The 23,203-nt window shown below is 33.4% G+C and overlaps 5 protein-coding genes across 10 annotated transcripts; 2 read left to right on the top strand and 3 right to left on the bottom strand.

Moving 5' to 3' along the window:
• The first annotated feature begins 1,519 nt into the window (after positions 1–1,519).
• LOC8286081 lies at positions 1,520–5,593 on the top strand. Of its 4 annotated transcripts, none has more exons than XM_002531037.4 (9): positions 1,520–1,691; positions 1,853–1,904; positions 2,065–2,277; positions 3,216–3,397; positions 3,546–3,720; positions 3,812–4,023; positions 4,484–4,609; positions 4,719–4,819; positions 5,310–5,593. In XM_002531037.4, the coding sequence occupies exons 1-9, from the start codon at positions 1,646–1,648 to the stop codon at positions 5,460–5,462; spliced, it is 1,260 nt and encodes a 419-aa protein (XP_002531083.1). In that variant the 5' UTR covers positions 1,520–1,645; the 3' UTR covers positions 5,463–5,593. The 4 variants fall into 4 exon arrangements, with proteins under 4 accessions (XP_002531083.1, XP_015582028.1, XP_015582029.1 ...); XM_015726542.3 differs by having other exon boundaries at positions 1,521–1,691; positions 4,982–5,593; XM_015726543.3 differs by lacking the exon at positions 4,719–4,819 and having other exon boundaries at positions 1,521–1,691.
• A 263-nt stretch (positions 5,594–5,856) lies between these two features.
• LOC8286082 (GTP cyclohydrolase 1) lies at positions 5,857–9,530 on the bottom strand. Its single transcript, XM_002531038.4, has 2 exons — positions 8,533–9,530; positions 5,857–7,450 (listed from the first exon to the last, which is right to left on the bottom strand). The coding sequence occupies exons 1-2, from the start codon at positions 8,744–8,746 to the stop codon at positions 6,255–6,257; spliced, it is 1,410 nt and encodes a 469-aa protein (XP_002531084.2). The 5' UTR covers positions 8,747–9,530; the 3' UTR covers positions 5,857–6,254.
• A 1,275-nt stretch (positions 9,531–10,805) lies between these two features.
• Positions 10,806–12,414, top strand: LOC8286085 (transcription factor MafB). The gene is made up of 3 exons (XM_015726545.3): positions 10,806–11,192; positions 11,713–11,831; positions 11,920–12,414. The coding sequence occupies exons 1-3, from the start codon at positions 10,894–10,896 to the stop codon at positions 11,952–11,954; spliced, it is 453 nt and encodes a 150-aa protein (XP_015582031.2). The 5' UTR covers positions 10,806–10,893; the 3' UTR covers positions 11,955–12,414.
• Positions 12,415–12,416: 2 nt separating this feature from the next.
• LOC8286086 (cyclin-C1-1) lies at positions 12,417–17,693 on the bottom strand. 3 transcript variants are annotated; one of them, XM_048377163.1, is made up of 9 exons: positions 17,341–17,693; positions 17,126–17,232; positions 16,462–16,573; positions 16,108–16,152; positions 15,505–15,623; positions 15,278–15,392; positions 14,993–15,043; positions 13,380–13,440; positions 12,417–12,946 (listed from the first exon to the last, which is right to left on the bottom strand). In XM_048377163.1, the coding sequence occupies exons 1-9, from the start codon at positions 17,370–17,372 to the stop codon at positions 12,842–12,844; spliced, it is 747 nt and encodes a 248-aa protein (XP_048233120.1). In that variant the 5' UTR covers positions 17,373–17,693; the 3' UTR covers positions 12,417–12,841. The 3 variants fall into 3 exon arrangements, with proteins under 3 accessions (XP_048233120.1, XP_048233118.1, XP_048233119.1); XM_048377161.1 differs by having other exon boundaries at positions 13,380–13,527; positions 17,341–17,677; XM_048377162.1 differs by having other exon boundaries at positions 13,380–13,527; positions 16,462–16,501; positions 17,341–17,657.
• Positions 17,694–20,278: 2,585 nt separating this feature from the next.
• LOC8286087 (chaperone protein dnaJ 20, chloroplastic) lies at positions 20,279–21,167 on the bottom strand. Its single transcript, XM_002531043.4, has one exon. The coding sequence runs from the start codon at positions 21,064–21,066 to the stop codon at positions 20,416–20,418; it is 651 nt and encodes a 216-aa protein (XP_002531089.2). The 5' UTR covers positions 21,067–21,167; the 3' UTR covers positions 20,279–20,415.
• Positions 21,168–23,203: the final 2,036 nt, after the last annotated feature.

The raw sequence follows: 23,203 nt of genomic DNA, 5'->3' as shown, positions 1-23,203 counted from the left end.
TTTATTTTATTATAAATTTATCTAAAAAAATTCAATCAATTTTTATTAATTTTCAGCTCATAATTAAAATCTTGTTGCCAAACCAAATTTCTTTCTTAATGTATTTTTTTAATTTTACTACCACTAATAAAATTTCTTAAATCTTTTTTAAAAAAAAATTATGAAATAGTATCTTATATTATATTGGGTAATATTTCAAACAAATCAAAGTATTTACATAAAATTTAATACCACATGAATAATAATTATTTCTATAAAATTATTATCTAATATAATTTTAGTACCAAATATGAATAATTTAATTTTATATATGTCTTATTATTACTTTGATAATTTTTTATTAATTATTTTTAGATTTACAAGATAAATGATTATTTAAATATATTTATTACTATTCAAAAATTTAGCATGTGCATAGATTCTTACAAGAAAAAAATATAAATATGAATATCTTCAATAAATTTAGTTATCATTTATTTATTGTAAATATATAATTTTAAACAAATCATTCTTTTTATTAAATGTCAAAATTTTAGACAAATTTATTTTCATATTTAATTTTAATTTATAAGACTAGTCCAACACAAATATGAATTAGAATAAGATAAGACAATATATGATCTATTTTATTAAATTTAAAGTTTTTAGATAATTTGGTTCAATATTATTAGTCTGAGCCGTATTTAATTTAGTCTTTACTAATAATTTATAATTAAAGATTGATAGTTAACGAATAATATAATTTTTTTAAATATAGTTTTTATTATATTTTAGCATATTAAATTTTAAAATGTAATTCAAATTTAAACTTAATATATTTTTCATATTTGTATTTATATATGGACAATATATTCTTAATCTTTTGCAAAAAACTTGTATACCTGTAGTAATTATGATAATTTATAGTCAAAAAATATTTTTAATGATAATGAGATAATAAATAATTAATATGTTTTAATATTAATTACTATCAAATATATATCATATTAATTTGTTAAATATATATAATAAATATAATAAACAATTTATTTGAAGTATTTGATAAAGTGAGAAGTAAACTTTGGCTAATATAAGATGAAAAGAAAGATTCTATGCTAACAATATGATGGTCAATCTTCAAAATGAAAAAAATAAATGAAATCGATGAAAAGTTATTCGTTAATTTTATAATTAATTTGAATTAATTTTATTAATTAATATTTTTAAAAAATAAATATTAAGTATTATTCATAATAATATTTAAAAATTAATACTTTATATTAATTTATTAAGATTCTAATAGTATATTGAAATTATTTTAACGGATTATATGTTGTTTGAATGAATAATAAATAATGAATAAAATTTAATTGCTAAATTTGAAAAAATAAATATAATAATTGGTGTCCTGATAGCACCAAATAACGACCCCTAAATACCCTTAGTATTTGTAGTTCGTATTCGCAGTTAATTAACCGCACGGCCACGTGGCAGAGAATAAAGAATTCTGATAAAATGGTGCTGTCCACTGCCAACTTCAACTTCTTTCTAAAAGACTCTTAACTGACAAGAAAATTCCTTTAAACTTCTCAAAAGGTCCACTTTTCTCTCCATTTCTTGAACAGCGTACACACAGTTTCCCGGAAAAGCCAGCAAGCAATCTAACATGGGTGGAGGAGGTGGGCCTACTACCCCTCTCACTTTCAATCCTGGTATCTCTCTCTCTCTCTCTCTCTCTCTCTCTCTATAGCTATCTGTGCTGTTTCCTTTTCTTTTTTTTTTGGAAGTTTAATTTGGCTTTGTATTCTCTAAGTTATCAATGGCACAGTGCTATTATTACAGACACTTTCTTTCTTTTCCTTTCTTAATGCAGATGAGGGTTCCTCAGTGCACCACCAAGATGTTATGCAACTTTATCATCCCAGGTTTTTCTTTCATTTCTTACTTTCGAAAAATGAAAAATTTTTGAGTCTTGATTATTATCATCTGCTTGATCTTGTGGGTTTAAGGCTTCACTACCGAATTTTATTGATGAGATTGTGTAGTATTGACTTTTGTTGAATGTGATTTTTGTGCGAATTTAAGTGGGAAACATGATGTTGAGAGGGTGAATGAAGAGTATGGTTTGGCTTTTGGAGAATTTGAGGAAGTGGGCTGTAGAGTACTTTCCCCAACTTCTTTGGAAGTTGAAGCTAATCAGAGGAAGAAATGGAAAGCTTTTAAGGAATTGTTGCAGAGCTATGATCAGTTACGCAGTAGAGCTGAGAGCTTGGATGAGGCTAAAAGCAAGATCTTGAGGTATTCATGCAATAATTTTAGCTATTTGAATGAAAAGAGAATGTCTTGGATCTTCTGCATTTTATCTCAAATTTTTGTCTTGCATAAAATTCTGAAAATGGATCAGCTAAAGTATGAGAAATCAAGCATTATTATTATAAAAAAAAAAAAGGATATTGAATTTTTTTTTCTTCTAATGAGGCAAAGGTTAATCCAATATTCTTCTGAGGTTTCATTTTACTTGACACAATACTAATTAGCATAAAAGAGAAATTCAGAAAAGGAACAGTGTAACTAAGGTATTGCAATATAGGCTTTGCTCTTCAAAAGCAAGGTCCATAGTGTACATACTACTGTATTATAGCTTCATTAACATTCTGGAAGATGGTAAATAATAAGAGTGGAGCATCTGTATGTTTTAGTTTGTTCTACATCTAGTAGTTGTAAATTTAGAATTATCGAAAACTTTTGATGAATTCATTATGTGCTGCTCAATTTTCAAAAGTAATAATACTAAAGAAATCAAATGACTCAATCTTTTTTTTGTGAGTCTCTGTATAACTCATTTTCATCTGTTGTGCTTGTAGCCTAACTCATTATGAAATCTTATATACAAGGCTGCCTTTAATCAGGCTAGTTGTTTAGCTTTCCAGTCTTTGAATTCAATTGTTTAGCACTAATAAGTAATAGTTCTGGAACTTGCATCAATTTCCATGAAAGCACAGAAATTACAGATATTATTTGATTTCATGACCTTGCTTTAATGTGATCAAGACTGTAGAATGTATACAAATAGACAGTCTTTTCATTATCATAAACTGTTTTGGTACGGCATTATATACTTTATTACCCATTATAAGTTCTGCTGCTTTTGTCAGGAATTTTTTTTTTTTCTGAACTGCTGCTTATATTAGGAATTTTGCATTATATGTTTTTTTTTTCTAAATTCATGTTTGAAGTTATACACCTGGAGGTTGGAAGGAGAAGGTTGGTGGCATGAAATTGAGTGATTATAATGTGCCAAAAACAACTACTCTCTTGTTGGTCGGTCCCAGGGGATCTGGGAAAAGCAGTCTAGTTAATAGAATATCAAAGGTGTTTGATGATGATAAGTTCGCGCCTGAAAGAGCACAAGTATCGTGTATGTATTACTTCAATTGTTCCTTTTTTTTCTTGGACTTGAAAAGAGATTTGATTTTTGCTGAATGCAATCTCCTTTTTTACTTTGGCCAGTGCTCTGTTATTAGCTCATTTCAGTTTGGCATAATTGCTGTTTTCTTTTGGTACAGATAACCCTTCTGCTGGAGAAGGAACCTACTTTCTTCAGGAGTATATGATCCCCGGATGCTCAACTTCTTTCTGTCTTTATGACACCCGTGGTTTCTTTGATAACTCCTATGATAACATTGAAATGTTAAAATATTGGATGACAAGAGGTGTTTGTCATGGGGAACTCACTGTTAGGTTTGAACTTTTGACTACAGAGTGTCTTTGCATATGGAGCATCAAACCTTCTTTTACGTTGATAACTTAACTGCTATGATTTGCTTACCAGGAAATGCGATGATTCAAGTTTAAGGACAAGAATGAAGTGCAAAGTGCGTTATAATGGTAGTCAATCCAAAAAGAATAGGACAGTCAACTTTGTAATTTTTGTTGTTAATGGGCTTGCAGTTCTGAAATCTATGGGCAGTGAAGTTGAAAAAGGAAATCAATATACAGACATGATTGCTTCAGCTTTCAACTGCCCATACGCATCATTTAAAGGTGCAAGGACTATCTTCATCCTTCTCTTTGGGTGGTATTTGTTCCGCAGAAAATATTTCCTTTTATGGGTATTTGCAACATTTAGGAAAACTGATTAATGATAATTGTTTTCCTGCTCAAGAGATAATCCAAGTCATTTCAAGTAAAATGACTTGCAAGTAATTGTGCTAACTCATTAAAGGGAAGAAACCTATGAGAGAGCCACATAGGTCATGGATGAGTTCTTTAAATTCGATTGCAATCTTTTGTTTAGTTGTTGTGTACTCTTTGCTTCAGTTTTTGTCTTTCACATTGCTTCTGGTAAACAATCATTAATTGCTTATTTTGACCTTTAATTGGAATGGAGTTGTAATCTACATGTCAGCATTTCGCTTTCATATTTTCTATAGCTTTCAATAATTGCATCACTCTGCCTTCAAGGTATACTGATGTCTCTGTTTCCGTCTTCCTTGCATTGCAGATGACAAACCTGTGGTTGTTGTCACACATGGTGATCTACTTTCACTTTCTGACCGAACTCGCATACGCGTCCATTTGGGAGAGCTGCTAGGGATCCCACCTGCAAAACAAATTTTTGATATTCCAGGTGATTCCATCCATCTATTTAAATATTTTTTTAAGTTACATTTTCCTCTTTCTAGGTATATAATTGATAATTGATTTGAGGATTTGATTACAATCCTGAGTGCTTGTAGAAAGTTGTGATCCTGTGACTGAGTTGACAATTATTGACATGCTGCGTTATTCCCTTGAGCATGCTGATAACAACCTCCCTCAGGACACAGTAGCAGAAAAGGTTTTGTTCTTTCTTAGCACCTCTACACTTCTATTTTCTTCAGAATTTACAGCATCTGCATAGATTGAACCATAGAGTAGGAACTTCTGATTTTTATTCTTATGCTGTTTAACTGTTTTCTTAAAATATACTCTGAAGTTCTTAGTTAATTTGAACCTGCAGTGACGCATTTAATCATGTCTGGTGCTTGGAGTAGAAAGAATTCATAGTGATAAAACCACTTTTGGAAGTGGGTAAACAATTTTGAGGATGAGGATTGTTTTGCTCTCCTCAAGATGAGATTTTATGTGGCATTTGCAGATTAATTCAATTACATTAATGCAATGGAGTATCATTAAGAGAATCTTTATCATTCTGCATATGAAATGTATGGACATGATGCTTCACTCGTTTGATGGATGATCTTTCTCTGCAACTGAGTGATAGGTTATGTAGCTTATCCATCAACCTTAAAACGCGGGCTGAATATAATATAATAAATTGCTTGCAGGTCCACAGAGTTATAGGATCTCTATATGCTTGTGTTCATCTCTTCATAATGCTTGGGATAGCCATTCTATCAATCAACATACAACAGATGCACCGTGAGCCCGAACAAGATCATGTAGCTTGGAGTTCTATTAGGCACCTGTGGTTAGAGTAGAATTATATAAACCCGCTTGAAATATGATTGTTCTTGTATATGTGGCTTTAAATGAAGAATACTTTACTGAGCAGATGCTAATTATCCTGCACAAGACGATAATAAATATGCAGTAACAGCATGTTTATACCGCTGCTTCTATAATCATAAGTGGAGAGAGAGAGAGAGAGAGAGAGTGGTAAGATAAGAATCTGTTGCCCTTCATTTCTCTCAAACCTAATCAAATGCTTCAATAGGAATCTGTTTTTCCAACCAAGAGATTAATAAACGGTGCAGCCAAGAGAAACTTTCCACAGAAATACTTGCGTCTCATCTTTGCAATTGCATGCACTTGAGCTGCAAAGGTATTCTCAGATATCAAGATATGCACATCAATAAATGTGAAAAGAATATATAAATGAGAAAAGAGAGATTGCGTCTTTTATTTTTCATGTGATAAACTGGTATATAAACTGGTATACATACTTTAGAAGATTTAGTCAGGTATAGGGAAAAATTTCTTGCACTGAGAAAGTAATAACGCTAAAATGGTGACCCTTGGAATTTCGCTCTTAAGGGTTATAGATTTTCTGGATACTTGATCATTATACCTTTCTTTTCTTTTTTTATTGTCACAGCTCCTGCTCGTCAGCATAAGAACCTTGTGTGGACAAACCAAAACATGTCCCGGGCATCCACGGAACAATCTGTCACAACCATTCTCTGTCATACCAGCGCCAGAGGAAAACAAATAAACAACCAAGAAAATGTGAAAAAATGACTGGAACTATCTCCAAAAACTAATTTTCACGGTCATAATCCTCCACAAGCAGCAGAATTTGGAATGCTCTGCAAAAACATGGCCCTTGAAGAAGGATCTGTTGAAAATCGACCAAGTACAGCAATCGTAGCTGTATTACTTCCAAACTTTTCAATACCTCTAGAAATCATACAAGTATGGTTAGCCTCCACAACCACCATCACATTTCCACCCAAAATCGATGAAGCAGTCTCTGCAATCTGCCTGGTAAGTCTTTCCTGCACTTGGAGCTTGAAACCATAGAAATGTACAATGGACTGTAGAAGAGATTTTCCAATGGGATTGAATCCCTCAGCTTGGAAATAACCAATATGCACAACTCCATAAAAGGGCAGCAAATGATGCTCACACTGAGACCAGAATGACAGGTTGAGCTCAGATTGCAGCTGTTCTTTGTTATGGCTGACACCGCCATTGGCTTTAAGAGGATCCATCCTACTACAGCCAAAGCCATTCAACTTCATTTCCAGATTTGTATTATGGAAGTTCATCAGCCACTTCACAAATCGACTGGGAGTTCCAACAAGCTCTTTCCTTAGAGGGTCTTCCCCAATAGATGTGAGAATTGACGTCACTGCGGAGACCATTTCTGGGTTTGGCAGTCCAATCTTTGTTAAAATTTTAGAACTCGAAGAAGATTGGGATGGACACCAACACTGCTCCATAGAGCCTTTCAAATGATCTTTATCCACATTTATACCTCTGAACTTAAGAAGGCTCAAAAAGTCACACCATGTATCAGCAGTTTCAGTTTCAAAAACACCAGACCCGGAATGGACTAGTGCTTTCACAAACCCCTGATGGTTGGAGTCGAGTAACAATGATCCAAAACTTGGAAAATGAATGTGTAAACATTGGAGAATAACAGCAACACCTGCTGGTTTGATCCCATGGTGCAGAGCTGAACAGATCTCATTTGCTAGACGCTGTGGGTCTTGCAGTCGTTTTGCAAAGACATCAGCAACTCTAGAGAGCTTGCTTAGTCCTACAACCCTCTGACCAGATGGGACATAACCTATGTGACACTTAACCTGAAATGGAAGCAAGCAGGATTCGCAGTAAGAGAAAAGGTCAAGATCTCGCACAATCACGAGCCCTCCAGCTCCTCCTGCATGACCTACTGCATTATCCAAACCAGATTCAGGGAATAATGCACTGTGAACAATGTCATTTGCATTCTGTTTATAACCTGAAAAGGAAAATAAAAATGCATTAATGAGTAGAAGGAAGATCCACCTCCAATTCCAAGTCAATTTTTGCTGAGAAGCAGTCAATATCATTGCCATATCCACATATGATATTTGCACCAGAGATTCAAGTTTTCTTGGTTATTTTCATCAGACCCATCATCAGTGTTCACTATTCAACAATAAATTTTGTAAACATGGCACCAAGAATTGAAAGCAAACAAAAGGAGCATTTTTTGGAATATAAAATCAGAGTTTACCTTTTAAATTATGACTGATCAGTTTATGATGAAGAAGATGGAGAAGTTTTGGGAAAATGTTAAAACAATTTATGTCCTATCAAACACAAGACAAAAACCGGTTTCTGAAGTGGCTTATGTCACTGAAAAGAACCAGATAAATTGGGAAAAAAAATTGATGTTCACCTTCAGATTTTTGCCAAAAAAAAAGTCACATATGCATGGTGCCCAACATTTTGAAGCAGTTGAGAAAGTTGAGAGATCAAGATATTTTGGCAATTTGTTGGTAACTGGATGAGAGACAAAAGGAGCATCAATTGAAACTAATGAACAAAAGAAGGTGAGTACTGTAAAGCAAACACAAGTTCCCAGCCGTTCCAGAATGGGGTACTGAACTTTGTGGCGAGTACTGATATTCTCTACATCACTGGTGGTTCTCCAAATGGGAATATTATGTGCCAATCTCCCTACCGCAAAACTTCTCATTGGCCAGGGAAAAAATCAAAAACTAGCTTAAAAAGAAAATACAACCGTCTCATGAAAATAAATGCAGGCATGAAAAAACAGACACATGGTCATCAAACATATAAGCAACTACCATCGTGGGAGAAGCACAAACATTTTTGCAACAATATGCTAAAACAAATAACTATAAGTTCATGTCAAGATATTGAGACATCTATATCAAAATACCAACCAACTACCCCATAAACCTGTAACTAAATCACTAATGAATAATCATCATACTATTTCATAAGGAAAATAAACTAGATTAACATGCAAAGGGAAAAAGTTTATCCTAAGAAGATTAACAGATCCTAGAAGAAAACTTTTGCAGCAGGTACCTCTGTTTCCATAAAGAAGGGCCTTGGCAACACGAAGTGGAGTCTTTTTGAGACCTTCCCTGTTGATATCCTCGCCAAGACCTTGCAGTAGAACACTCACAGCATTCTCAATAGCTAAAGTCTCAGTTTGCTCTTGAAATCCCAGCTCAAGGCAGTCAAGTTTCACTCCATTCTCAAGTTCCAAATTGAAATGCCCCTCATCCAAGGCACCCATTGACCAAGCCAACAAATCCCACCGACTATATAGTAGTACAGATCCCAAAGAACACAACTTTCACAATCAAAAAGGCTTTCTAGGAGTAAGAGATTAAATTTTTAAATACCAGGCGGCAAAATAAAATTAAATCTAAAAAAGAAGCAAAACCCGGTAACGAAAGAATAAGAAAAAACAAAATCTGAGGTACCAGATGAAGAACAAGAGGAGAAGGATGATGGGTACTACAATAAAGGGAAAAAAAAAAAAAAAAACAGACTGCAAAAGAAATGGAGAATTCAAGGTACCTAGATGAGAAAAAGAGCAGGTGTGCAATTAATAGGAGCAAAGAGAGCAAAACTTTATTAAAGGGCGAGGGAGAGAGAGAGAGGAGGCAGAGGAAAAAGAAAAAGAGAGGCTAGGAAGGTGGAAGAGAAACGTAGGGTAGCCGTTGATTCTTTGAAATATGTGGATCCTTTACTCCTTAAGGTTCACCTCATCATCGAGAACGTGGGACCCAATCGCACCACTTGAATGCTGAAGGGCAAAAGCTTGCACTTTTCGAAACGAAATCTAGTTTGTTAATTGGAAAGAGAGAGAGACAGAGAGAGAGAGCGCAGGATCTGGGTCGCTCTGCTTCTGTTTTTTGCTTTTCTTTTTTCCTCCTCCTTGGCAGGTTTCTCAAATCTCTCTTCTTTCTGTTAATTAGGTAAAAGAAAAGGGCGGTTTGGAAATCTTTTTATGATGGAAAGGGAAAATCTCCGACATTTGACGGATGGTAAAAAGCCATATAAAAGTCGTAAAACCAAAATGATTGGATTGGGAAAGGCTCAGCCCTCGGGGCATCCAAAACCAATTTGGGTTAGTGGGGAGGAGAATGCTACAAGCCACCAACCCACCCCACCACAGAGCAAATTGGACTACATAATGCCAATTTTGCCCCATCCCATCCAAGCACTTGTAATCCATCAAACGCACATTTTATTTCTGATAAAATAGGAAAAAGAAATTATTAATATCAGGTATAACTATTTATAGTATATTTCATGATTGAGAGTAATATGCTGAAAGCTGGGTGTCACGTGAGTTTTGTTTTTCCTTGTCTGGTTGTGAGGCGGCCCGTGACATGGGGTTTTAGCAGCTCCAAATACATACCGGATCTTAATCTGTACCAAATCAGTGCTCATTTAATGTAATATATGATATGTTAATGTTTTGAGATTATTCTTTTAATTAATAAAGAAATAGTGACAAATTAAAATGAAATATTTAATATTTCTAAGTTGTATAAATGAGCTCAAAGTTCTTTGTAGCACTTGGACCAGAATTGTCATTTAGATTCTTTTCTACCAAACACAATCTTGGAAATTAGGGTTCCATCAATTAAAATAAAAATGAGGGTGAGGTTGGTAGAAAGTACACTGGGTTTTGTTAGGTTGAGAAGGTGGTCCCAATAGGAGTTCTTTGTGACCGAAGAATGGTGGCGGATGTTTGAAATAATGGCAAAGCCCAAAATACTAAAGTACTTGACCCAACTTTGTGCCATGAGACATACCTTTGTTTCTTTTAAACAGATAAATTCTCTTAGGAAACATGGCTTTTTATATGACTTTAAAATAAATGAATCATACAGATATTTCCATCACTGAAATTGAAGGTCGAAGATATTCCATTGATGGCAACCACAGAGTTTGGTGAAACTGTTGAATCCAACAAGATGAATGCCATATTGCTCAATGCCCACACCAGTCCTACGATAGAAGGCACTTTTTCATTTTTTGGCAAAATAAAAAAAAGGCCCTTATACAATTTCAGTAAATAATAATCTTGGATTGTATTATGACATTATTAAATATTCTTACTCTTAATTTTTATTTAATGGACTGAATCACTAAAGATTCAATGCACACAGTCGATTATCTTATATTTAGTACTTAATAATTCAATAATCTTTATTAATTAATTAAATTTTAGGAAATTAATTTTACTTTTCTGTAGATAATTAGATTTAATAGATTAATAATTTTAATATTTAATAATTTCATTAAAATATATTTATTGAAAGAGAGTAGAATCTCTGCCATGGGTTTTAACCTAAATCTTAATGGATCTTATTAAAATCCATAGTTAATATTGCTCAAAACAAACATTACCTAGTTCATTATTGAATGGAATCGTATTTCAGATTTCGACAGTGGTCTCCATGTCACCATCATCACCACTGCCACCGTCAAAACAACCACCACCACCAGTTCTGCTCCCTACATAATCACCACCACCACCACCACCACCACCACCACCACCACCACCACCATCATCATCATCATCATCACCACCACCACCACTGTAATTACTACTCCATTGTTTGCCCTAAGCACGTTCCCCTTCCTCTGCGTAATACTCCATTGCAAAAGGACTTGGACTTTCAGGCTGATGGTCACAATCAAACTTCTGCCTCCTTGAATCAGTATGTTAACACCCTCCCTCTTATCCAGTTTCTCAATCTTAATTTCTTTCATATTTTCTTTGATATGATCTCAACTACTTAATATTTATTCTAGTTGTCACTCAAGACTAAAAGACTTGATGATACTGTCTGATAATTACCAATAAGGTCAAATCTTGGATGCTATTTGAAATAAAATTTCCTAGATTTTACTATGGAAAATTTTGCACCCGATAATTTTTAAGATGCTATGATTATCATTGTCCAGTTTTCATGTTCATTCCGAGACACTGGCAACTTAGGATTTCATAACCATTTTGAGTTAGTTGACACCAATCCTATTGTCTTTGCCAGGCTTGATGGAAGTTGGAACCCTATCAACTGAGTTACTGTGTGGATGTTATCTCAATGGCATAGCTAATTAAGATGAATGCAGTTATTTTCTCAATTGTGTCTCCCACTAGGAAGTTGGAGATTATGTATATGAGTGAAATGTTTGTTGTTTGTGTTTCTTATCCTTTATATTGACCTCCACCATTAGGGTGTTGCAAGAGCCAGAGCATGACGAATTAGAAGATGAGGAGGACGACGACCCGGTTTTTGTTCTAACTGATGAATGGAGGGAATTCTTTGCTAAATCTGAAGCTAAGAGAAAACTAGGTAAGTGACTGTTCCTTCGAGATCCTCATTGTTCAAATTCTGCAAAGTCCTGATTTTTATAAGTACTCATCTATTTTGTGTTGTACAGCGAAGCAGAATGCTAAGAAAAAGGACAAACACTAGCACAAGTTGGCACTGCTCTTCAGCTTTTGATTTTCTAATGCTCCTTGATACCTGAGGTCTTGGTTGAAGTGATTAGGCTTCATTATTCCTCATTCTCATGCTTCACTCAGGTTTTTCTTGTTGGCAAGATGTCTACTGAGTCTGGGTCTCTGTCATGATATAGTGGAAAGCTCACCTGCCTTTTAGGTGGCTGAATGATGCATGGAAGCATTAGATTCAGCTAGCAACTCGTCAACCTCAGTCTATTTAATTCAACTCATCCATCCCAAACCAATGGGTCTGGTTATATGAATCACTTTACATGGTTTATAGCTAAATTTTTTTACAAGTGTTAATGATGCTAAAATCTCTTTTACCACTTCCAAGTGTATTATCTTTAGTACTCTTTTACTTGTGTAGCTGAATATGCTGTCTTCAGGCTTGACATAATTTACGAATGCAAAAGGTAACTTGTCTCTAAGATTAAAATTGAAATTCAAACTTGTATACTAGCTCAACCTTATTAATGTTAACAGTAATGCAATAACATTACACAAAGGGTGAGAACAATAACTGCAGCACTGAGGCTCGGAAAGAGATAGCTAGCACGCTATATGAGTAATGAGTTCTTTTCAGTTAAAACAACATAGTACTTTAGTTCTTTGACATGGTCATAGTACTTAGTTCTTTCACATGGTTTTGTATGTGGACATACATCAAGAAGTTATCCAAATGGCAGGACAACTACAGTGCACTGAACTATTCATGTCCAAGTAACATGGCAATCCTGCAGAAGATGTCTAACACATTCACAGGGGCATCTTCTCCAATTTCTGCCAAAAGAGCCAGCAGGTTTAATCTGTGGTATCCATTTAACGGGTTCATTTGTAATAGAATCACAGGGAGCCTTAAGGCTTCAAAGCAAGTTTGCTAAAAGCAGTGCTAATTCTCTCTTCTGTGATTAATCTGTAGCCTTCGTAGAAATCTAATATCTCCATTGAGATATTTTTCACCTGCCAAATAGATATAATAACGTGTTCCAGTTAGGAACTCAGTCGTGAGATTTCAAGATTAGGAGGAAGTTATCACACATGTTTTTCTGCAAGCAATTCCAGGCACCAAGTGATACGTATGCATCTCCCAACACATTTTTCATAACCACGATACCTTTAGATAATCAAATGATTCTCATATCCAAAGATATGATGTGTGTGTGTGTAAAATGTTTTATCAGAAAAGCAGTTTTAAACTATGAATTTGGAGATTTTATAATCAAAACACTCCAAATGTCCAAATCTACCATAAGAAACAGTTTTTAGTTCTTATTAACTGACAGACATATTTAAAATGATATTCTCTCAAAACCAGATATCACCACAAATGTCAAACAAATCTTTGTTTATAATGAGGAGGATCCAGAAAAGTAGAAAGACAAGATTAACTCACCACATTCATATCAACGTGAAGCTCTTCAAACCATGCTGTTATATCTTTCTCTCTATACACACTAGCAATGTAAATGCAAGCTAAAGCAATTAGATGTGGCGGATGTATAAGAATCAGGTCCATCTTGTAGGTGTCATTTACAAGTCCCCTGTAAATTGCAGCATGCTATGTCTATTAAAGACGCACGACAAAAATCCAGATTTTAAACCAACAATTTTTGCAAATCAAGATCTAGCATGCAGGTAGGATGTGTCACAAGGAGAGGAGAAAAGTTTTGATCAGCTAAATAGGTACAGTGAATCATTATGAAACAATAGGAGAGCAAACTTAACAAAAGATTAAAAAAAAAAAAAAAAAAGGAAGAAAGACAGCACGGAAACGTTAGAAACAGAACCAATCTCCCCCTTACAAAGGCAGTTACTTCAAAACTGAGACAGAAAGGCTAACAGCTCAGCCATGAAAGCAAGGACTCTTTTTTACTCTTTTTTCCTAGATTCTTTTTCGCAACATATTTGCAGTCGTCATCAACTGGTTCTATTGTCCAAAAATACATGGCTGATTAAGTACTGGTATTCAGTGTTAAAAAGAAAGAGCCTTATGTGCAGCAAGATGACTGATGTGGAATGACCTAGCATGGGGCTTCTCACATTTATTTTTTATCAGCCATTTCCATAGGACAGCAATGACTAGAAAGAACACACCCAAGCTCAGAGAATCAATTAATCAATGACCAGAGATAGAAGGAATAGGCTCTATTATACATGTAACAACTAACAAAAACATTTGGAACTGAAAAACTAGATACTGTTTAGAAAAGGATATACATGTGCCATTTTGATACTCTTCTAAACCTGGGAGGTGGATGTGGGTGGAAGCTAGCTTGAATCATCAGCCTACCATTGCAATTATAATAATGGATAATAATCTATTTGCATTTAAGGTTGGAACATAAAATTTAGTACATATTGCTTGAAAAACTGAAACCATCATAATGGCCAAGGACTGGACCTGAAACTAGCTCCCATATAAAAGCTATGATTTGAGCATACTGCAGTAGGAAGTTTTGCATAATTTAACAGCTAGCTTGAACCATAAATTTTAAGACGTGCAATTGGTAGATATGGAGAAAGTGCCTCCAACAATGTGCATGTGTTTATACATATTTGTGTGTGTGTGTAAGTGCATATTGTTTTTCTCTACATAGATTATTAATTTTAAGTGCATCAAACTACTCAAAACCATAGTTCTATACCTCAGTTAGCTTGAATGTCAGCCTCCATTGCAATTATGGTAATGGATAACCATCCATTTCAATTAAATATTGGAACACAAAATTTACTATATATTACTTAGAAAATTGAAACCTTTGTAATGGCCGAGGACTGAACCTGAAACTAGCTAACAGATAAAAGCTATAATTTGAGTGTATTAAAATAGGATGTTTCATCATCTGATAACTAGCTTGAACCATAGATTCTAAGACATGCAATTGGCAGATATGGAGGAAAACTGGAAAAGTGCCTCCAGCAGTTCTTTACAATATATATATATATATATATATATATATATATATGCTTCAAAACGTAAAAAGACCCTATCAATTGAATGCTTACCAAGATAACTGAATCATATTTATGTCATGAATGCCAGCATCCTGCAACAACCTGTCAAGATCCAACCAAAAACGGAAGAATATTTTTGCTAAATAAGACCAAGAACTTAACAACAACAAACATGAAACATGGCAACGCTCAGAAGAAAACTATCTGAGATATTTCACATCTTTGCATTCTTTTATCGTCGTAGAAATGCACAATGTGAATTGAAAAATTTTCCCATACAAAATCAATCTTCAGATGCATGGGAACAAAACAGGGTGCAGAAAATAAAGTACTTACTGTGACAATGAGCGGTAAGGATGGAATACAACTAGGTAATAGTTAAGAGCTTCCAAAATCTTCATTTCCATCTCAAGTATGTCTTTAATTTCATACCGGTACTTTTCATCAGAATCTAGAGTGCAGAAGGTGGCCAACTATAAGCACTTTTTGCACTCAAAAAAACAACACCACAACCAAACTTGGGAAGTCATATAAGTGATCCATTAAGTCCACTAACTGCTTACATAATTTTCTGATGTAAAATACAAGTAGTCTGGCCTGCACGGTGCTCTCTTCTGCTTTTGCTGCCAAGTACAAACAGGTTGGAGCTACAAGCCGAGGATCATATTCTGACATACTCTTTCTGAAAGCACAAGAGAAAATAGGACTAGTGAGTTTACATCTGGCATAAGAATGACCAATAAGATAAATACAATTAATGAAAGATGACTACAACTCGGAATAAATGATTGGAAAATGGACAGATGTAAGATACAAAGGAGACACATGACATGGGACAATGCTTGTGACTGCTATGATGAAGCTTCCAGCTTAATACATGGTAAGGCTCAGCAAACATCAATTATGGAAAAGAAAATTAGTTGTATAAAATAGCGTATTAAGGGATTGCAAGGCATATGACTTAAAGACTTTAGATAACTCCGATTATTAAAAAAAAACATCAACAAGACATTACAAAAATGCTTTATCAAATTTTATAAGGGGTTCATCCCTTCTGTGATATCCAATAGACAAATCTTTTTGGACTTCAGAGAATAGTATAACTGTTCAACGGGCTGATGACTGCATTCTTTCCTCCCACAATAAAGAAAAAAATATTGAAGTACCTGGTATAAACCCGTCTCATGTATGTAACAGCAGTGGCGACAACCCTGAAAGGTTAACCAGTATAGAGATGCTATTAGTTAATTGCCACACCATATAAAATTGAAATTATCCATGGTCAATTTTGTAAGGCAATCTAATATATATGTCAGACATTTATTCATGTTTTCCGATGCACTTGTAAATTATATGGATTTGATGTAGCTCTAGCCAAGCAAAATACGGAAGAGAAATCCACATAGCTGACCTCAATGAGATAGCAATTAAGGTTAAGTAGAGTTATAATTCGAGATATATGGATTAATTTGGTAATGATAAATCCCAGAGATAAAATTTGAAGAGTAATAAGGTCAAACCTTTGCCTAACTTTAACTTGTTGAGCCAATTTCCAGATATCTGAGGAAAAGAAACCGAAAAACAAAGGGAATTGAAATAGATAGGCATTAAAAGACAAAAAATGGACAGCAGCTGTGACAAAGAATGAACAGCAAATTATTAGCAAAATAAGGCATGTCTATGTTGCACTTCAGATGAAAAATACCCATCTAGTTAGTTCACGTGCCTCAATTTCACCAAGAACCTAGGAGGTTAAAAAAACCAGATAATCTCTTACCACAGATGGTTTTTGGGAGAAATTGGAACTCAAGCAAATTCACATGTATGGAGAGGTATAATAACCTAAACTAATCAAGGTATTCCCGAAATTCCATGAGCAAAGAAAAAAAAGTTATTCTCTATAATCAGATATTTTGAAAATACATGGTAACAATTTAGCTAACAGGCTCTCATTGAACCACTCAAATCTCAATAAGGCACTTGAAATACAATTACAAGTATAAAGAACAAACCGAGTAAATATAACAAAGGGTCAGAATTCAGCAATGACCACATGGTAAAAGTAAATGAAATAACAAAAATGAGAGAATTTCGTAAGAATCCCAGATTTAGAGGAATTAAGACACCAAATGATCTGGAAGAAAGATAACGAAAAGAGAAACATAAAAGAATAAGAGCACATACAATTGGCCATATGCATCTTAATAAGCTTGAAATCATCAAGTGTTATGCCCTTGTCTTTATCCTGTTGCTGCAACACATCTACCTCTTCCGGGTCCAAAAGCTGCTTACTGCTTACGAATAACCCAAATAAAAAAGAAAAAGAAAATTCGGATAAACAAAAACTAGAGAAGAAGAAACCAAAACATAAATTGAAAACAAAGAAGAAACCAACTTACTAATGAGAAGAAGTCCAGAAATTGGCTGCCATTCTTTGCAGAGCTGCGAGTATCACAAACAACTCTTCAAATTAGTTGCTTTTTCAGTTTCAAAGATTCCGAGTCTAATAGTAATGAAATTGTGGCCGCCCATACTCTGTACAGTGGGAATTTGCGAAGTTGGCCCAATAAGATTAGCCCGTTCTTAAAGGCCCAGAAGATTTAATACGGCAGTGCCTGAGCATCCCATTAGGCATTATCTTGGTATGAGCGGCAGTGCCAGCCTATGAGCATCCATTGTTCTGGATAGGTTTATACTTTTTACTTCCAATTGAGGTTAGAAGTCGAGACCTCACTGAAAATGACTGCAGTATTTTTTGGCATTGCTGTCTACTTTTGGCATTTTTAGTTGCTTTTCAGGATCTATTTCTTGAAAAAGAAAAGGATTATTTGAAAATGTATTACAAACTGAAGTTTATTTTAAAATTTCAAAAGCTGCCATAGTAGCCCATAAACTCACTGCATCCCTGGAAGTTTTTCTTTCTAGTTAAACAGAAAGAAAGCTGGCTCTAATAGGCCCAAATCTACGACATGACAGGGTGGCTAGTAATAGGCCCCATCTTTTTTTTTATTTAGATAGAATTTTAGAGTCTTCTTTCATAGGAATGCTTTAGTTTTCATTATAAACGTTTGCTGGGCATTTTCAATCTTCCCACAATAAAGTTTTGTAAAAGGGGAGAAAATTTGAGTAAACTACTTTTAATAAATAATAATTAAATTGTATTACATTATTAGTAAATGTTGACGTTAGTTGAAAGAATAGTAGTTATTGTGTGTCACATTAAAATCTTTTAATAATATTATATAATTTGATCGTTATTTGCTAAAAATTATATTAATAAAATATTAAAGTGACAAAAAAACAAAGCACATATCTTAAAATAAAAATATATTAAATTATAAGATAGTTTAATAATAAAAATATAAAAAGAAAAATAGAAAATTATATATAGGTTTCTCTTAAATTAATGAAACATTTAATCAGAAATAAAATAAAAAAACTTTAGAGAAAAGTGCAGATAGAATTGAATGAGTAGGCAGATGTGATCATTAATTTGCGGGGTCTACAGTGAAGCAAGGGATTCCAAACAGATAAAAAGTAAGAGACAAGGTAAAATTTAGATGTCAAAGCAAAAGATTAGTCAAGCGACTAGAAACATTACATGAGAGGGTCCAGTAGGTAGGTGTGATGTGGGAACCAGTTGAAAGAGCTTTGAATTCTAGAAAGATAAAATAAATAAGTCTTGAAAGTGAACCAAAGCTGATGATTTGGATCCTAATCAAAGGCGCGGATTTGGATTTGGATTTGGATTTGGATTTGGATTCGGATTCGGATTCGGATTCCACCTGTAATTGATTTTAAGCATCTAAAGTTCTAAAAATGACTTAATTTTCTTTGCTTTCTAAAATTTAAGATCAGAATTACCACTCTTCTATTTTGCCTGTTTACTTATTTTCTTTCTCTCCGCGTGAGAAACTATTTATACAATTTATTTGGTATCAATATTCTCAGTCTCATTCATCTCACCTGTCATTAAAAAAACAAAAGAAGAAAAAAAACTTTTTATATTTACAAATAACATATATTTATAAACTTTATATTTACAAATTAGAAAACAAAAACTCTTTTTGGGTATGGAAATTTTATTTAAATTCTCATTTTATATTATGATGATGATTATATATATATATATATATACTAAAGGAAGTGGCAGAAATTCTTTGAATTCTGTATACTATTCTTGTAAAACCGTATACGTACCAATTAAATGTCTTGTGGCATGAGGTTTGCTAATGGACTTTTCTTCGGCCCACAGCCCCACGGTGATGCTGGTGCTTTTGACGGCAAGTGAAGCCACGCCTCCGCATCTAGAATACCCTCATGTCATGTTCTTGCGAGATGGACGTTTCATGAATTAACTTTTATACCTTTTCTCCCATAAATTTAGAGAAATAAAATAAATATATTAAACAGGATGATATTACTTATTCTCTTTTTTTGTTACAGAATAATTTAAACACATATATTTTATAAGATAAAGATTTAATAAAAAGCATATAGTATTGTTAGAAATGGTTTACATTTGCGTATGTTTGTGTGTAGGAACGTGGGTGTCAGTTTGCTGTTACAGGATCATTATTTGCCTTTTCTTGTATTTGCAGCAATAGCTTTATTTTATTCAAGTAATTGAATCTCACTAATTATAATATATATATTGAAACAAACACTAATTATATTTATCTATTGTATCGCTTCTATAAACATGTTAATTAATTAAATGCACCTTATCTGATTGAAATGTACTCCATGATTGTTAAGCTAAACTGGTCTTGTAAGTTGAAACCGATTAAAATTATTGAATAGGAATCCATGATTGGGCGGGGAAGCGACAAGTAGTTAGGAACGTGTTTGTTCAGTAGTGGGTCCTTGAGCAGTTCCATTCAATAGAATCTCACACAACTCTTTTCTTTTGTTTCATTTCTACAAAAGTTACTTTCAAATCAACAAATTTAACCAGTTTTCGTCCGAAACCAAAAGAAACTGCGCCTCGGATTCGGCTAACTTAATCTGTTTAAGCCGTTGGATTGGATTTTCCTCTTATACTTTGATTGCCCGTCGAAATCAAAAGATACTGCGGCTCGGTTTGCCCAACTTAACCTGTTTAAGCCGTTGGATTGTCCTGTTACTTTAATTGCCTGTTTAACTCTTTACTACACACGTGAGCAAACTAAAATTGAAGCGTCATACCAATGGGCGGTCTCTTCTATGATTAAGGAATCTAAATTCTTTATTATTGCCTTTTTTTTTTTGCCCTTTATCCCTTGTTTTTTTTCTTTTCCCTTGGATAAGCATTCGATCAAGTTAAAAGAACATATTTACTGCACATGGGACTTTTACTGCTCAAGAAAAAAGGAAAAGCCAAATCCATTAAAGAAAAAATAACTATATACATTAGAACACATTTTATACAATCATACATTTGCCCATTTAAATCTAGGGAAAATGATGATCTCGTGCAAAGGCAGAAACTCTGATTAATTACTATAACTTCTTTGTTTTCTCATTCTAGCTCCCCAGCTCATATTCCCTAAATCATTACTCCTACTGCTAGAACTGTTACTCCTCCTTATTAGCTCTGCAAGCTGAGATTGCCATCTTTGTTCCCATTCAAATCTGTCCTCCTCACGATACAAGCTGGACCGATTTCGTTTTCCAGCAGAGAAGATTGTGTGCAGCCCAAGACCTCCTCTGCTCATATCTCTATCATACAGCGCTCTCCTCTCAGGATCAGACAATGTCTCATAAGCCTCTTGAACTTGAATGAACCTTTTCGTGTACTCTTCTGTTTTCCCTGGCGGTGACACATCAGGGTGATACTTTCTTGCTAGTTGCTTGTACGCTTTCTTGATTTCTGACACTGTTCCGGTCTCTGAGATCCCCAGCAAGTCGTAGAAACTCTCAGTATTGACATAAATGCTATCAGATACAGCCGCGGCGGAGGCCTTAACTGGAGTGGCTCTGATGGATTTGGAATGAGTTCCGAGTAATGAAAGTCTTGATTTGGGGAGATGGGCAGTGAAAGTGAGGCGAGAACATGGATCGAGTGGAGATCTTTTGGTTGTAAGACTGGATTTTGAGAGTGTGGTGTGGGTTCCTGATGAGATGATTGCAGTAGCACTAGTCATGTTTCTTTGCTTTCTGTGTTGTGTTGTTTTCCGGCACTGCTTCTTTTTTCCTTAAGCTGTATTGAAAGGAGGAGATGAAGGTCCAATGGTATATATAGACATATATAACTTAAGGAGATTTTCCAATATTAAATGAAAAGGAAAAAGAAAATGTCATTTGGAAACTAAATAACACTCTAGAATAAAAATCTGAAAATTCAACGCGGTTTTGTCCCCAAAACCAGATACCTTGTTTTATCATTTACGGCAAAAAGTCATATACAGGTGAAGCTTTAAAATTCAAGACCTTTTAATTTTAACTTAACAAAACAATTTTATTTTCTGAGACCCCTATTTACACAATCTAATTTGCCAGGATTACAATTCAAATAATGTATAAGAACTTAATAGATCAATATACCCTTGAAGTAGATTTTCTGAATAAAGTGTGCAGGACCAATTTAATATACTTTTTGTTATTGTATTACTTGAGAATAATCACATTGTTATGAAATTATATATACTGCATGGCTCCTGATTATATTCCATCACAATCAAATAAAAATAGACAATTTCAAATTATCAGTTTTTACTTATTTTGCTTGAAAAAGCAATCAGCACAGTTCCTAAATAAAAAAAAAAATTAGGTTCACAGCACATAAATTACTGAAAAACTATGTGTGAAAAACCACTAACAAACTCAATCAGGATAATCCACTAATAAACTAGCTGTCGACAATTATTTTATTTGAATGATTTCTAGAAGGGGAATGGCATACTGTTGCATGTCCGGCTTGAAATGGACAAGGGTTAAATACTTTTCTTAAAATCTTTTACTTAATATAGTGAGAATAAAGTAAAAAAACTAAATTAACCAATAATGAATTGAAATTAAACTAAAAAAATTTGTTAACTGAACTAATTGATTCAGTATTTTAGTTTTTATTTTTAAAAAATTAGTTAATTGGTTGATTTATAATTTTTATTTAGAATAAACGATTAATTAAACTGGTCGGTTTAATATTAATTTTGTAATATTTTTAATTTATTATAATTTTTGAATAATATTTCAGAAATATTTTTTAAAAGTATCGATGCTATACATATATATATTTTTAAAAATAAATTATATAAATAATTTATAAATCTTTTATCGGTTAATTAAAAAACCAAAAGATTAAATCTATTTTTAATTATTTTCTTAAAAAAGTCCGGTTAACAAAAATACCATAATTAAAAAACGGATTACTTAATTAATTGAATTTTGACTTGATTTTTAGTTGGAAAAAATATATATGATGGGTCATTTTGTTATGACTAGTTAACCGAAATTGTATTGCGAGGGATTGTTGTTGAAAAACAATCAATGGATTGGCTTAGAAAATAATTCATTGATTAATGTAGAGAAGTTTATTTTTCTCGTAAAGAGTTATCCAATGGGCAACTAAAACTAATGGTTTAACTCGAAGCCACGAGGACTGCAATCGACTTGCCAATTTTGATTAGGCAAAAGCTTACGTGTCACTGTCATATAGATAATAAGATTTGCCTTACGTGTCACTGATTTATAAATATATATATATATGAGAGAGAGAGAGGAATTTTTAATGAATACAATGACACTGGATCGCATCCCATGGAAAACTAACTGCATAATATCATATATATTAAATTATATGAGGCAATTTTTGGAACTACAGCAGAAGTTGATGATTTGCCACTTGAACTTGTTGGCACCTGGTTGGATCTTTTCACATCTGGAATTATACTTGTTCTTTTTTTTCCAATTTAAGATCCATTGCTTTTTATAAACTATAAACCTAGTTTTCTAGCCCACTATATATTACTCGATATAAAACTAAGGGGTGTATTTATTTATTTATAGAAAGTACTAGCTATTGTTTTAATTTAAAAAGAAATTATTTGATATTTCTATTTAAATTATACAGTTTGATTAAAATATTAAATATACAATTAACAAATTAATATTTATTTTGCAAAAAAATATTATATAAATATTTGCTAATTTATAGCACTAAAGAAATATTATTTTATTTTAAGATTAATACTTATTTCTATTAGTGGTTTACTTATATGTATTAAATAATATTGGTATCATTTTAACTATAAGACTAAATCTATAAATAAAATTTATAAA

The sequence above is a fragment of the Ricinus communis genome, chromosome 7 (genome assembly GCF_019578655.1).
Source record: "Ricinus communis isolate WT05 ecotype wild-type chromosome 7, ASM1957865v1, whole genome shotgun sequence".
NCBI classification, from domain to species: Eukaryota; Viridiplantae; Streptophyta; class Magnoliopsida; order Malpighiales; family Euphorbiaceae; genus Ricinus; species Ricinus communis.
Note: the sequence above shows the minus strand (reverse complement) of the source record. Positions and strands in the feature narration are given on the sequence as shown.

Bases quoted from the DNA above. Each gene is read 5' to 3' on its own strand.
- LOC8286081 (XM_002531037.4), top strand. From the start codon at position 1,646: ATGGGTGGAGGAGGTGGGCCTACTACCCCTCTCACTTTCAATCCTG. The intron at 1,905-2,064 runs GTTTTTCTTTCA...TGCGAATTTAAG, and splicing joins ATGCAACTTTATCATCCCAG to TGGGAAACATGATGTTGAGA. The intron at 4,820-5,309 runs GTTTTGTTCTTT...AATTGCTTGCAG, and splicing joins AGGACACAGTAGCAGAAAAG to GTCCACAGAGTTATAGGATC.
- LOC8286082 (XM_002531038.4), bottom strand. From the start codon at position 8,746: ATGGGTGCCTTGGATGAGGGGCATTTCAATTTGGAACTTGAGAATGGA. The intron at 7,451-8,532 runs GTACCTGCTGCA...TTTCCTTTTCAG, and splicing joins CCTTCTTTATGGAAACAGAG to GTTATAAACAGAATGCAAAT.
- LOC8286085 (XM_015726545.3), top strand. From the start codon at position 10,894: ATGGAATCGTATTTCAGATTTCGACAGTGGTCTCCATGTCACCATCAT. The intron at 11,193-11,712 runs GTATGTTAACAC...CTCCACCATTAG, and splicing joins ACTTCTGCCTCCTTGAATCA to GGTGTTGCAAGAGCCAGAGC. The intron at 11,832-11,919 runs GTAAGTGACTGT...TGTGTTGTACAG, and splicing joins TGAAGCTAAGAGAAAACTAG to CGAAGCAGAATGCTAAGAAA.
- LOC8286086 (XM_048377161.1), bottom strand. From the start codon at position 17,372: ATGGCAGCCAATTTCTGGACTTCTTCTCATTA. The intron at 16,153-16,461 runs GTTTGACCTTAT...TTAACCTTTCAG, and splicing joins CAAGTTAAAGTTAGGCAAAG to GGTTGTCGCCACTGCTGTTA. The intron at 12,947-13,379 runs GTGAGTTAATCT...TCTATTTGGCAG, and splicing joins TTCACGTTGATATGAATGTG to GTGAAAAATATCTCAATGGA.
- LOC8286087 (XM_002531043.4), bottom strand. From the start codon at position 21,066: ATGACTAGTGCTACTGCAATCATCTCATCAGGAACCCACACCACACTC.